At 37.2% G+C, this 13,552-nt stretch overlaps 1 protein-coding gene across 1 annotated transcript; it reads left to right on the top strand.

The window, feature by feature from the left end:
- Positions 1 to 337: 337 nt before the first annotated feature.
- LOC131633899 (GLABROUS1 enhancer-binding protein-like) lies at positions 338 to 1,826 on the top strand. The gene has a single exon (XM_058904573.1). The coding sequence runs from the start codon at positions 478 to 480 to the stop codon at positions 1,663 to 1,665; it is 1,188 nt and encodes a 395-aa protein (XP_058760556.1). The 5' UTR covers positions 338 to 477; the 3' UTR covers positions 1,666 to 1,826.
- The last annotated feature ends 11,726 nt before the right edge of the window (positions 1,827 to 13,552 follow it).

The raw sequence follows: 13,552 nt of genomic DNA, 5'->3' as shown, positions 1-13,552 counted from the left end.
ACTAGGAACATTTTGAATTAACATGTTAACTTATAGATTTTTGAATACATTTCAGATTTTAACTATGGAACCCTTAAAAGTTATACATTTTAGTTTTTTATTCAACTACATACAAAGTTTTTAATTAAAATATCAACATACATACAAAGTTTTGAACCATATGCACTCAAGTGTTGCTCTGCGCAAAAACAGCTTTAGTTTACATGACTTGCAACAGTCCCTAATACATTAAATGCATGTCACTATCAACAAGTGTAGCTGGAACGACGAATTGTACTCTTGGCCATCTTTCATGTTTTAAGCATAGAAAAAAGTAGGAGTAATTAAAATAGAGTACTTATTGCTTCCACAAATGAAAATCAGTCACTTTCCATGATAGGCATGTGATTTCCAAGGTCAACTACATACTTAAATAAGGAGAACCCTATTGCTTTTGATCACTTCAATCTAAACCCAAAACACTAATCTCAAATCTCCATGGCACCACCAAAGCGACTCCGCATCACTCCGCTCGACGATCCACCCACCGCCTCCGATGACGACCAACCACCTTCCTCCAAAAAGCCAGAAGATGAAGTAGTCTATGAAGAAGAAGATTCCGAAGAAGATGAAGATGAAGGTTCTTCATCCGAAGAAGAACAAGTTCAACCTCCTTCCGAAAATCCTCCACCTTCTACCCCAATCTCAAACCCTAAACCCGACTCCGGCTCCGAATCGGAATCTGGTGCCGAATCCGAATCTGATTCTGAACAAGAACCTACTCCACCTAACGCCAAAGTCAAGCCTCTCGCATCAAAGCCCATGAAAGCCCAACCACAAGCCCAAGCCCAATCTACTCCTGTACCGGCCAGATCTGGAACAAAGCGTGCAAACGAAAACAGTTCCAAACCTGCTAAGAAGAAAACAACCGCCGCCGGCGCCGGCGGTGGTTCTGAAAACGAGGCGGATGGAGACGGTGACGTGAAAATGACAGGGGAAGACTCAAAGAAGATGAATCAGAGAGTCTTCACTGAAGGAGACGAGATTGCCATTCTGAAAGGTCTTGCTGACTTCATTTCCAAAACCGGAAAGGATCCGATGAAGGAACTGGTCGAATTTCATAGTTTTGTGAATAAATCTATTCACGGGGACGTGACTACCGAACAGCTGAAGCGGAAGGTCCGTGGTTTGAAGATGAAGTTCAACGACGGTGGTGGTTTGAAGATGAAGTTCAGTGGTGGTTTCACTAAAGAGCATGATAAGAAAGCTTTTGAACTTTCCAAAAAGGTTTGGGGCAATACTGAAGGCAATAATAACGTAGGCAATGAAGGTGAAGAAAATGGAAAAGTGAATGAGAAAACTCCGAAGAGTACTAAGAAGGAAGCTCCGGTGAGAAACAATGGTTCTGCTAAGAAAGAAAAAGTTGTCAATGGTGCTGGAAATGATGAGGGTGGTGTTGATAGAAGCTTGGCTTTGAGTGAAATGTCTAGATTGGGTGAAGCTGCGGGGTTACCCTTGAATGCTATGGAAAGGGGAATGGGATTGTTGGAGGAGTCCATGGTTGATGAGTTTGACGAGGGATGGAGAAAGGTTCAAATTGCGGAGATGGAACTGTTTGTGACCCGGTGGCAACTGTTTACGGATCAGGCTAGGATAACATTGGACGCGTTGAAGAAGACGCGTTGAAGAAGTCTATCAGTTAGGGTTGTCTTGAGGTTAATTTTGTGGCTAATCCGGTAAAGATTCTGAACAATTAATTAGGGTTATATTAGGGTTAATTTTGTTGCTAACATGGTACATGTTTTGGATATGTTCTCTTTTTTATTTATGCAGTGATTTTGTGGTTATCTTATGATCATTTGGTTTGACAACTGCAAATGAATGATGAATGTATTATGACTTTTTCTTATGAAATTATTGTGGTTGTTTGATCCTTTGATTATTGTTTATATGAAATTGTTATGGTTTAGAAATTTTGAATATTGTGATTGCTCAACATGCAAAGATATTATGTAATTTTGATGGTTGTAATGTTATGCCAACATGTTTGTACATGTGGTTTGATAGAGCTTAGTCTCTGGCTTAAACAGATTGGAAGTTCCTGAAATGAATTTCAGATTTGCACTTCATGTGTAGAATACCTTCCGTGTGAGTGTTTGTTTGAACAAGAGGTGAAGCCTTTTTTGTTATGGCAGCTAAACTTTGCTTTATGTGTTGAGTTCGTATATAGATTTATAGTGTTTTTGTGTGTGCATATTATATCGATTTATAGTTGGTTTAGAACTATTAAAACATCGAGCTATTCCCATCTGGGTCAGTGTTTGCTAGTGCTACTATTAATGGGTGACTTCAGTAGTATCTTGTTCTTGTACTTATTTTTATCTTGTGTCTTTGAGTTGTATATTCAAGTGTATTTTAAATTTTTCCCACCTGGATAATGTTAAGAATCATTGTATCAATCTTATTTCACCCGGTCCTATTTTCAAACGTATAGAAAGTGTTGATAGATCAATAAACTAATGCAGCAAACTTAGGAGCCATCCTATTTTCTTTCGGAAACGTATAGAAAGTGTTGATAGATCAATAAACTAATGCAGCAAACTTATAATAAAACAACTAACACTATAATAATAATAATAATAATAATAATAATAATAATAATAATAATAACATTTAATATAATTTTATATAATTATATACTTTATACATTTTATATTCATTTTCCAATTTCTTTTAATATTTTATACAATTCAGTATAAAACTTAAAAAAAGTCCTACAAAAAACTGTCAAATAAAATAAGATATTGAAAAATTCAAAACTCAAAAAAGTAGTTTTCAAATTTTTGATAAATTAATAATAAAACTAAAATAGAAATAAAAAATATATATAAATATAAATAAAAAATTTTGAAATTTTAATATTATTATTGTTGATAGACAATTATTTAATATAAATAAAATTTATAAAAAATTATTACAGTATTAATAATCCTTCAAATTTAAATAAAATAAGATATTGAAAAATCAAAACTCAAAAAAGTATTTTTCCAATTTTAATATTATTATTATTGTTGTTAGTGGTATTCACTAATTAAAGGAAATTATGCATCCAACTATATTGGTTAACATCTTGAGCAAAAATAACTCAAACCGTCAATATGCGCATCCAACTTTGCTTTTAGTTCTAATCCTTTTACATGCTTATAGTGATTGACCATAAAGTATTTTCCAAGTGTTAACCTTTTTACATGCTTTTAGTTCTAACCTTCTGTAATTTATTTTAATACTTCTTACATTTCTAACAATTTTTTATGCTTAAGAAAGTGTTAACCAAAAAGTGTATTGAAGTAGTCACAACTGATATAATATTTCATATGTAGCAAGGTAGGACTCACCATCGCTACTTACTCAATTGTTGGTTCACACCTAACCACTTTACATCAAATTGCTTTATACACTATATTAAAGTTCTAATAACATTTCCTGCTTCATTAATATACTGGTTTTATTAAAATATTGGTTTTTTTCTAGTTTAATTAAAATTTTGATTTTGTAAAATGTTTTATTAAAGTATATGTTTCCAGTTACACTGCAAAGGCAACTGGTCAACCATGTTGTTCAAATGTATGGAAAATCAAAGTTAGCTAAACTCTTCTCTTATTAAATACATTATTATATTCATATTTATTAAAAATGACTATTATATTCACTTCAACATAGCATAACCTGTAGCATCAAAGGTTGCAACATGATAAAGGTATGTCAAATACAACTGGTATTGTTTAACATCCTGTCTATTTCAGCTACATCTAAAGCCTACTCCACATTTTTCCCCAATGACATGTCTACATCACTATCTTAATATATTTCCTGTCTGTTTTTATACTACTCTGCACCAGCTGCCCTATATATATTGTCCCACACTAAAAAGTGCTTGTCACACCGTATTGTTGCATTTCAAGTGACCCAATTAACTACCATTTCAAATTGAATTTTTATATTTTGTGTTTCGTCAATGTTGGGAGTGATTCCATTATATTAATGACTTTTGTATGTTTAGCAAGTTACATGACAGTGTTTCCATTATATTCCCATATTTAATAATAATAGATAAATAGAATTAATTAAATATATTGTAAAACCAAAATTTTCAAACTTAAATATTTATATAGATGTCATTAGTTTTTTTTCTCCATTGAGGTTCATCTTAATTGAATTATTAATATTCTCTTTTGAAAGAAATGAAGATAAATATTTAATTTATCAAATTATTTGGAAGGTAAATACGTAAATGTTATATAGATTAACTAAAAAACTGGGTAATCCTTGCCTATTTAATAGGTCATACCAATTACTTCACATTACTATATTTCAACAATAATTTATTTGTAGAAGTTATTTATCTCATTAAGAACTCTAGGTATATGGTATTATAGTAAGTATCAATATGTATATTTTCAATTTTAAAATTAGAAAGAAAAAATTAGAAAGATGGAGTATGCATAGAACAACTTCAACAAGGAAGGAAGTACACAACATGCTAATAGAACATGATGTGATGTAGACATCAACTTTAGAAAGATGGAGTATGATAAATAAATTTTAGATTATATGGGCCTAAGGTGCAGCTATAACAAACTGTATAATACTTCCTTTCACTATACTTTGAGTTTTATGCCTATAGTGTAGTAGAAAAGTACATGTTGTCATCTAGGATGATTTTTAAATATTGGAAAAATTAATTGTTCAGTTATTAACATGTTGTAGAATACTAATTCACTGCACTACATTTTATAGTTGTAATAGAAATCTTACCCTATAAATCATAAAAAAAGGCTAGAGAGGCTGAAAGCTAGAGAGACTCTCTTCTGATTTTAAAATTTATAATTAATTACCATCACTAAACTATGATATCAAAAAAGTTATAAAATTTGTAATTAAATTATCTTCTCTCAATTATTATATTAAAAAAATTGACTATTGTATCTAATTTATTTATTAAAAAAGAAATAACCTAAAATGCTAAGAAAGCCTAAATTTTTACTAAAATTAGTTTAATTAAAAACAAAATATTTAGTGATATTTAAATCTATAATATTATTACAACTTGTTTAAAATTGAAATGATTCCTATTATGAGATAATGTTTTGTCCATCTTCCTTTGTAATACCCTGACTCTCTAAACCCAATAATTATCATTTAATTGGTTAAGTGATGATTAGAAGGCATATTGATATTGGATTATATTAATCTAAGAAGGATTATTAAGGAAAAGTTTCATGTGGAATGGTTAGAATCTAATGGCATAGTTAGAATATGACTACATGGCATTGTTGTAAATATGAACAAGTTGCAGGATATAATGGACCTTGACCTCTATTGCATGATCATAAGGGCATGTTTGGAGGGTTAGTGTTTCTAAGTCAGATTTTTTTACAACTAAAGTGGAGAGAGTTTAGAAGAGAAGCTCATGGATGTCACCTTCAAGACTCATTTTCGTACACAATGGACAGCTTCCACTAAAACAGGTATAACTCTCAACTCGTAACTCCGATCGTAACGATTCTGGTCCCATTGGAAAGCTAACGAATTTCTCTTCGATTTGCACCTATGGTTCGCGTTCATAGCTTCTGTTTCGGAGGAGAAAACTGACCTTGAAGTTGTGTCAGTGATGCTGAAAGTGGGTACAAGTGTGATTACGGGTTTGATGAGGATATAGTGGAACTTTGACTATGGTGGGAGTGCAATGGCAGCAAAGAACATGATCTCAACCTTCATTTTAGCAAGGTGAGTCCTTTAGATAGAACTTGGGTAGGATTTGGGGAAGAATGCATGTCAAGGGTTTAGATTGAGATAAACATATTGCATGCTTAAATGAATGATAAATGTGATAAATTGCTAATTGGTAATTTTATGTAATGCATGCTTGATTTAATGCTTAGATTGTGTTTTATGTATGTAATGTGTACATTAGATCACTATTGCATGTTGGAAATTCGTTCAGAATTGAATCATGATGATTTGAAATTGATATAGGACAATTGGGACTGGTTTAGAGCTCCTAAAAATGCAGAAAAATAGTTCTGGTTCAGTGTAACCGGTTACGGTTGTTGGTGTAACCGGTTACGCTGCTGAAAATGCAATTCTGGGCTGTTTTTCGTGCCCGTAACCGGTTACGGTTTTGGCGTAACCCGTTACGCTGGGTAAAAAGGGAAAAATCAGCAAACTTCATAAATTTGTAACTTTCGGCTCGGGTATCGGAATTGCGCAAACTTTATATCGTCGGAAAGCTAGCGACGTCTACTTTCTAATAAAATTGGTCCCCAAACCAGAATGTTTGGTTTAATTATATTTTATCCCCACTTAGTGAATCAATGAATTAGTATGGAACTTATGTCTTTACCAATTGATTAATAATTCACATGTTATGCGTGGCATATATTATCTATTACTTATTATGAATGTGACATCCATATTGAGAATATTATGCCGTTATGTTTTATACATTAAAATCTATGGACCCCATCGTTTTGGTTAAACGATTGGATTGATTGCATTGTTGTGACCTTGACTTTATGTCATATTTTTGTATGCTTGAATCGAAGTGGCCGGCAGGCTAGATTGGGATATACCTCTTACTATGAAGTCAAGGTATTTTCCCGGACCGTGTAGTCCAATGGAATAACCCGTTCATGTGTATTGTTCGATATGGTGTGCATCTGAGCTACCGTTGCAGTGTGCTCGTGAGTTTCCGTACGGGGTTCTACTCACTTGGCGTTAACACACTTGCGTGCTCGGTATGGTGGGGTTATGCGGCCAAGTAGGCTAATGCATAATGAGATAACTCACCTCTAGTAAAGTCACGTAGACTAATACTAGGCTTTCGCCCGATGGGCTCAGGCGTCAAGGTGGCGGTTTGTACTCGGCGTAACTCACTAGCGTGAAGGAGGTTAACGGGATAATGACGCCAATTAGGCCAGGTCATGGTACGGCCATTTAGGCTTGTGGACTCGTTTAACCGTCCTGCAGTGTGCTTGTACAAGTCCCTTGACAAATAGGCAGGAGGTTACTCATCGAGGATGCATTTATTCCATAATCCTAGCCGGGGTTATTTACACTTCTGGATTCCCCGTATGTGGATGCGGGTTTGCATACTTGTTTGCTATAATATGTGTATTTGTGTGAGACAAGTCCAATGGTGGACGAGTCACTTGTTTTCTCCGTACTTGTACCGGATGTGAGGTTGAACCCCGGATCAATGGTGGTTTCGGTTTTTGTTGATGCATGTACCCTGTAGTACCGAGTGGACCCATAGGATAGGAGGACTCACTGAGATTTAGTAATCTCACCCCAATCAACTTATATTTTTTTCAGGTGCAGTTTAGTAGCGTTTGGTTAGTAGCAGGTTTGGACTGAAGACTTGGAAGTGGTGATGGCTCGGAGACCTCGTCAGATCTCATTTTCCGCTGTGCAAGATCCATTGAAGACACATGTTTTGCAATTATTATTATTATTTCATGTTGTATTCTAAATGGATCATCTTGTATCCTTAGCTTTTGTATGTACTCAATATCAATTTTAACGTTTCATGCATAATATACTAGTCAGTTATGTATGGGGTGTTACAGTTGGTATCAGAGCTGGTCGATTCTCGGCCGAGCCATGAGACATCACTAGCAATTCCTTTTCCTCTTCTCAAGTGTGCGTTGCTAGCCTGAGTTTTACTGATATCTCATTCAGTTGTTGAACTTGATCAACTCATCGATTGAGTGTGAGATAGTAGGATTACGGCAGAGCCGCCACGAGGACTCGTAAGCCTGTAAGGTTGTGAACCTAAGTTGTTGGAGTGGGATGAGTAATGAATTGTTGGACGTTTTAAGTGGATGATATTGGAGTCGTCAAGCTTAAGGAGAGCGTTCGACACAAAGTAGTAATACCCAAACTGTCAAGGTGTGGATGGAGACAGCTTGAACCCCCAGGATTTTGATTGGACGAAGTGAAGATTTCTCTAAGTCTTGGTAATAGCAAGGGAAATCCAATAGGATTGAGTAGGAGTCGTGTAAGGGAGATTCTCCGAAGGTGTTGAGCTGTGAATTAGTAGGATTCAGTACTGATGATGCTGTCGGTGTTAAGTGTGACTGATGAGCTGATAGGACAGAATAACCCTTGGAAATGCGAACAGAGGAATCAGACCTTTCTGTTTGTGCTAGTACGGACGGTAATTGGATGGATGAAGTAATAGATCCTGATCCAACTTGAAGTACCCTAATTGAGAGTAGTTACCTAGTAGATGTTGGTGGAACGTATGAGTGTGGTAACTTAAAATTGGCGAAGCTTGAATACCTTGTCGGTGGAAGAGGGCATGCATTTCCGTTCTTATCATTTTGTATTTAAGTTCTAGAACTACGCTAGATGGAATATGAAATGATGTAGAAGCGTGAAATGCAGTGACCTAAGTTCTTGTTAGTTGTTGTTTGTCTGACCCCGAGTGAAGCTATAGAACTACGCTTGGCATTGGGCGTTCAGGCGAGTAAGAACTAAGATCTATCTGGAACGACAGTAGGATAATCGCAGTTGAGTTGGTTGTTAGGAACCATAGTATTCCTATCTGGACTGAATTATCCTTGGAATCTCATGCATGCGTGGGACGAGTGGGTACACGCACTGCATGGTAATCCGAAGTTGAACTTCAAATCTTCGTGCTAGGAGTTTTGGCTTTCCAAGTAAGTGAACCTTGAAGTGTAGCACTCTCAGGTTTTAGCATACTGAGTAGTGTGATTCGAAAGACTTGAGGAACGATGAATCTGTTGGAGGCCTGTTCAGACACTTGTCGGTTGTGACTTTAGGATACGCGTGGAGATCATTATACGCCACTGAGGTAGGTTACCTAGATACATGGCCTCGGAGTTGGACCACCATGTTGGTACTACCAGACGCGTATAATGCCACAGTATCGCTATCGTGCACAAGTATGTGTGAGTCATCTTTTTCTGACATGTGTGGGACAAAGGTGATCTGAAGTTCAAGGTAGAATTCTGATTTGGCACTTGTGAGATGCAGATCCAGACTCTCATAAGGTATATGGGATAAAGATCCATACGTCGCGCTCGATAGTAGAGGAATAACTGGACAGGCGATGGTGTGATAGATCAACATCCAATACTATACTTATGGAGACCCTGAGTGATCGTGATCGCGTGAGTCAGTATCAGATTGTACCTTGGGATACTCTTGTTTCATGAAGCGTTAAGTTGGCAATTTTGCATGAGTGCCTAGAGTGAAACTTATGTGCGGTCATGATATCCTGGTCAGCATGGTGAGTGGCTATCATGTACCATTGGCGACCGATGATGGAATATGCAAGTTGTATCTTGGATCGGCTCGATGTGTGATGTGTCCGGTAAGGTATTGCTAGATAATATGAGTGGAGAAGTGTTAATCTTGGTAAAGCACGGACATTTTGGTTTGAGAACTGCTAAGGAGTTTATAAGAGAGATGTTCAAAGTGCAAAGTGCAATTTCTTGCATTGTGGCTACACTCAGACCGTTGGAAGCACTGCAATGAAGGATGCAGCCGCCGAGGAAATCAGTTTGGTTCAGAGGTAGAACAAACATTAGATGACTGTGTGAATGGAGTGTGGCTATGGGAGTATTGTTATATCGGTAAGTTGCACGAGTTGTCAGAGGTGATACTACGCTAAGAGAATGAGGGTGTATGGTTGAGTAAAAGTTGTGTAAAACTGCTAGAATTATCATGAACTGCAGTATGTCGTGAAGGATTCGATATACCGGTTGAGCAACAAAGATTTGTTAGAATGAAAAACATAGCAGATGTACACTGTGGAAATCAGTGACAAGGACGAACCTCTAAGTCAGTGAGTGTTTGGGTTTCAATGTCCTGAGGATGAAACGTGTACCTAAGTTGTGGTAGATGAACTATATGGAATGGCAGGGTAAGTAGAAGCTTGATTCTGGAGAGTATGCAACTTTGACGAGTAGTAGTTGATGATGGATGTATATGGAGACCTGGAACGTGTTGTAATTGGACAACTGTGGATAAGGAATTATTGTGTATTAAAGGAAACTAAGTGAATTATGGATATAACGTGACTCAGAGGATTTCAAGTTGTGTGACTTGTTGGAATCAGAGTAGCGCAACGGATCAAGGAAGAATCAGATAAGTCGGAGGTAGGAACGAACGGACTAATTGTAGGATTTTATGTTGGGATGAAAGTATCTTCCTAAGGAAAATTGTTGAAACAATGTTTTGTACATTCCAGTCTCTCGAGGATCCACCATAAACTCGAGAGGTGTTGTCAATGGACCAGCTTGGGAATACTTTTTGTGGATGGCATGCAGTACGACGTTCGTAGATCATCAGTTTAGCTTGCAAGTCATAAGGGTTGGACTGAGTATCAGACCGTCGAAATGCTGAAGGCTAGAGAGGACATTCAGTTGTATAAGTAAAGGTAAGCTTGGGGCAACTATCCTAAGACTTTAGGAACCAGAGGTTAAGACCGAGGAATTTGGAGATCACCCAATGACATTGTATGGACTCGAATGGAGAATAATTTGAAGTGTTATCGCAGAAGTGACGTGGTGGCAGTAATTCTCAAACGGGAAGTAATTCAAGAAGCTGAGTGGATTATTGGAGTTTTTGAAGTTTTGGAGATTCAGTGCAGAGCGGCAAAGGTCAAGGACCCTTTCCCCAGGTGTGTCAAGACGAAGTATCAGATTAGACGCGTTGCTTGAGAGTTAAGGTTTCTAATCATGTGTAGTGGGATGCAAGCGTTTTGGCAGATTATGTTTCCTCGTATGGAATGACCCTCAGACAGAGTAGTGAGATTACCTAAGGAGAAATGCGAGTAATATTCTTTCCCTTAATTGGATAGCTATGATGGGTTGGTATTCGTGGTGAACGGAAGGAATTCGAGGACGAATTCTATTTAAGGGGGGGAGAATGTAATACCCTGACTCTCTAAACCCAATAATTATCATTTAATTGGTTAAGTGATGATTAGAAGGCATATTGATATTGGATTATATTAATCTAAGAAGGATTATTAAGGAAAAGTTTCATGTGGAATGGTTAGAATCTAATGGCATAGTTAGAATATGACTACATGGCATTGTTGTAAATATGAACAAGTTGCAGGATATAATGGACCTTGACCTCTATTGCATGATCATAAGGGCATGTTTGGAGGGTTAGTGTTTCTAAGTCAGATTTTTTTACAACTAAAGTGGAGAGAGTTTAGAAGAGAAGCTCATGGATGTCACCTTCAAGACTCATTTTCGTACACAATGGACAGCTTCCACTAAAACAGGTATAACTCTCAACTCGTAACTCCGATCGTAACGATTCTGGTCCCATTGGAAAGCTAACGAATTTCTCTTCGATTTGCACCTATGGTTCGCGTTCATAGCTTCTGTTTCGGAGGAGAAAACTGACCTTGAAGTTGTGTCAGTGATGCTGAAAGTGGGTACAAGTGTGATTACGGGTTTGATGAGGATATAGTGGAACTTTGACTATGGTGGGAGTGCAATGGCAGCAAAGAACATGATCTCAACCTTCATTTTAGCAAGGTGAGTCCTTTAGATAGAACTTGGGTAGGATTTGGGGAAGAATGCATGTCAAGGGTTTAGATTGAGATAAACATATTGCATGCTTAAATGAATGATAAATGTGATAAATTGCTAATTGGTAATTTTATGTAATGCATGCTTGATTTAATGCTTAGATTGTGTTTTATGTATGTAATGTGTACATTAGATCACTATTGCATGTTGGAAATTCGTTCAGAATTGAATCATGATGATTTGAAATTGATATAGGACAATTGGGACTGGTTTAGAGCTCCTAAAAATGCAGAAAAATAGTTCTGGTTCAGTGTAACCGGTTACGGTTGTTGGTGTAACCGGTTACGCTGCTGAAAATGCAATTCTGGGCTGTTTTTCGTGCCCGTAACCGGTTACGGTTTTGGCGTAACCCGTTACGCTGGGTAAAAAGGGAAAAATCAGCAAACTTCATAAATTTGTAACTTTCGGCTCGGGTATCGGAATTGCGCAAACTTTATATCGTCGGAAAGCTAGCGACGTCTACTTTCTAATAAAATTGGTCCCCAAACCAGAATGTTTGGTTTAATTATATTTTATCCCCACTTAGTGAATCAATGAATTAGTATGGAACTTATGTCTTTACCAATTGATTAATAATTCACATGTTATGCGTGGCATATATTATCTATTACTTATTATGAATGTGACATCCATATTGAGAATATTATGCCGTTATGTTTTATACATTAAAATCTATGGACCCCATCGTTTTGGTTAAACGATTGGATTGATTGCATTGTTGTGACCTTGACTTTATGTCATATTTTTGTATGCTTGAATCGAAGTGGCCGGCAGGCTAGATTGGGATATACCTCTTACTATGAAGTCAAGGTATTTTCCCGGACCGTGTAGTCCAATGGAATAACCCGTTCATGTGTATTGTTCGATATGGTGTGCATCTGAGCTACCGTTGCAGTGTGCTCGTGAGTTTCCGTACAGGGTTCTACTCACTTGGCGTTAACACACTTGCGTGCTCGGTATGGTGGGGTTATGCGGCCAAGTAGGCTAATGCATAATGAGATAACTCACCTCTAGTAAAGTCACGTAGACTAATACTAGGCTTTCGCCCGATGGGCTCAGGCGTCAAGGTGGCGGTTTGTACTCGGCGTAACTCACTAGCGTGAAGGAGGTTAACGGGATAATGACGCCAATTAGGCCAGGTCATGGTACGGCCATTTAGGCTTGTGGACTCGTTTAACCGTCCTGCAGTGTGCTTGTACAAGTCCCTTGACAAATAGGCAGGAGGTTACTCATCGAGGATGCATTTATTCCATAATCCTAGCCGGGGTTATTTACACTTCTGGATTCCCCGTATGTGGATGCGGGTTTGCATACTTGTTTGCTATAATATGTGTATTTGTGTGAGACAAGTCCAATGGTGGACGAGTCACTTGTTTTCTCCGTACTTGTACCGGATGTGAGGTTGAACCCCGGATCAATGGTGGTTTCGGTTTTTGTTGATGCATGTACCCTGTAGTACCGAGTGGACCCATAGGATAGGAGGACTCACTGAGATTTAGTAATCTCACCCCAATCAACTTATATTTTTTTCAGGTGCAGTTTAGTAGCGTTTGGTTAGTAGCAGGTTTGGACTGAAGACTTGGAAGTGGTGATGGCTCGGAGACCTCGTCAGATCTCATTTTCCGCTGTGCAAGATCCATTGAAGACACATGTTTTGCAATTATTATTATTATTTCATGTTGTATTCTAAATGGATCATCTTGTATCCTTAGCTTTTGTATGTACTCAATATCAATTTTAACGTTTCATGCATAATATACTAGTCAGTTATGTATGGGGTGTTACATCCTTGTTCAGTAATAAAATTCAAAAGTTAAACAAAACTGTGAATTGTAAAAATAAGGGTTAATGAATTTTTTGGTCCCTCTAAATATTGCAGATTTCGTTTTTAGTCCCTCCAAAATTTTCCTTCAAGAAATCGTCCCTTCAAAATT

This window comes from Vicia villosa, unplaced genomic scaffold, assembly GCF_029867415.1.
Source record: "Vicia villosa cultivar HV-30 ecotype Madison, WI unplaced genomic scaffold, Vvil1.0 ctg.001188F_1_1, whole genome shotgun sequence".
Lineage (NCBI taxonomy): Eukaryota > Viridiplantae > Streptophyta > Magnoliopsida > Fabales > Fabaceae > Vicia > Vicia villosa.
The sequence above is the reverse complement of the archived record's forward strand: the minus strand, read 5'-3'. Positions and strand labels throughout refer to the sequence as shown.

What these genes read in the sequence shown, in the direction of transcription:
- LOC131633899 (XM_058904573.1), top strand. Translation starts at nt 478, where the DNA reads ATGGCACCACCAAAGCGACTCCGCATCACTCCGCTCGACGATCCACCC.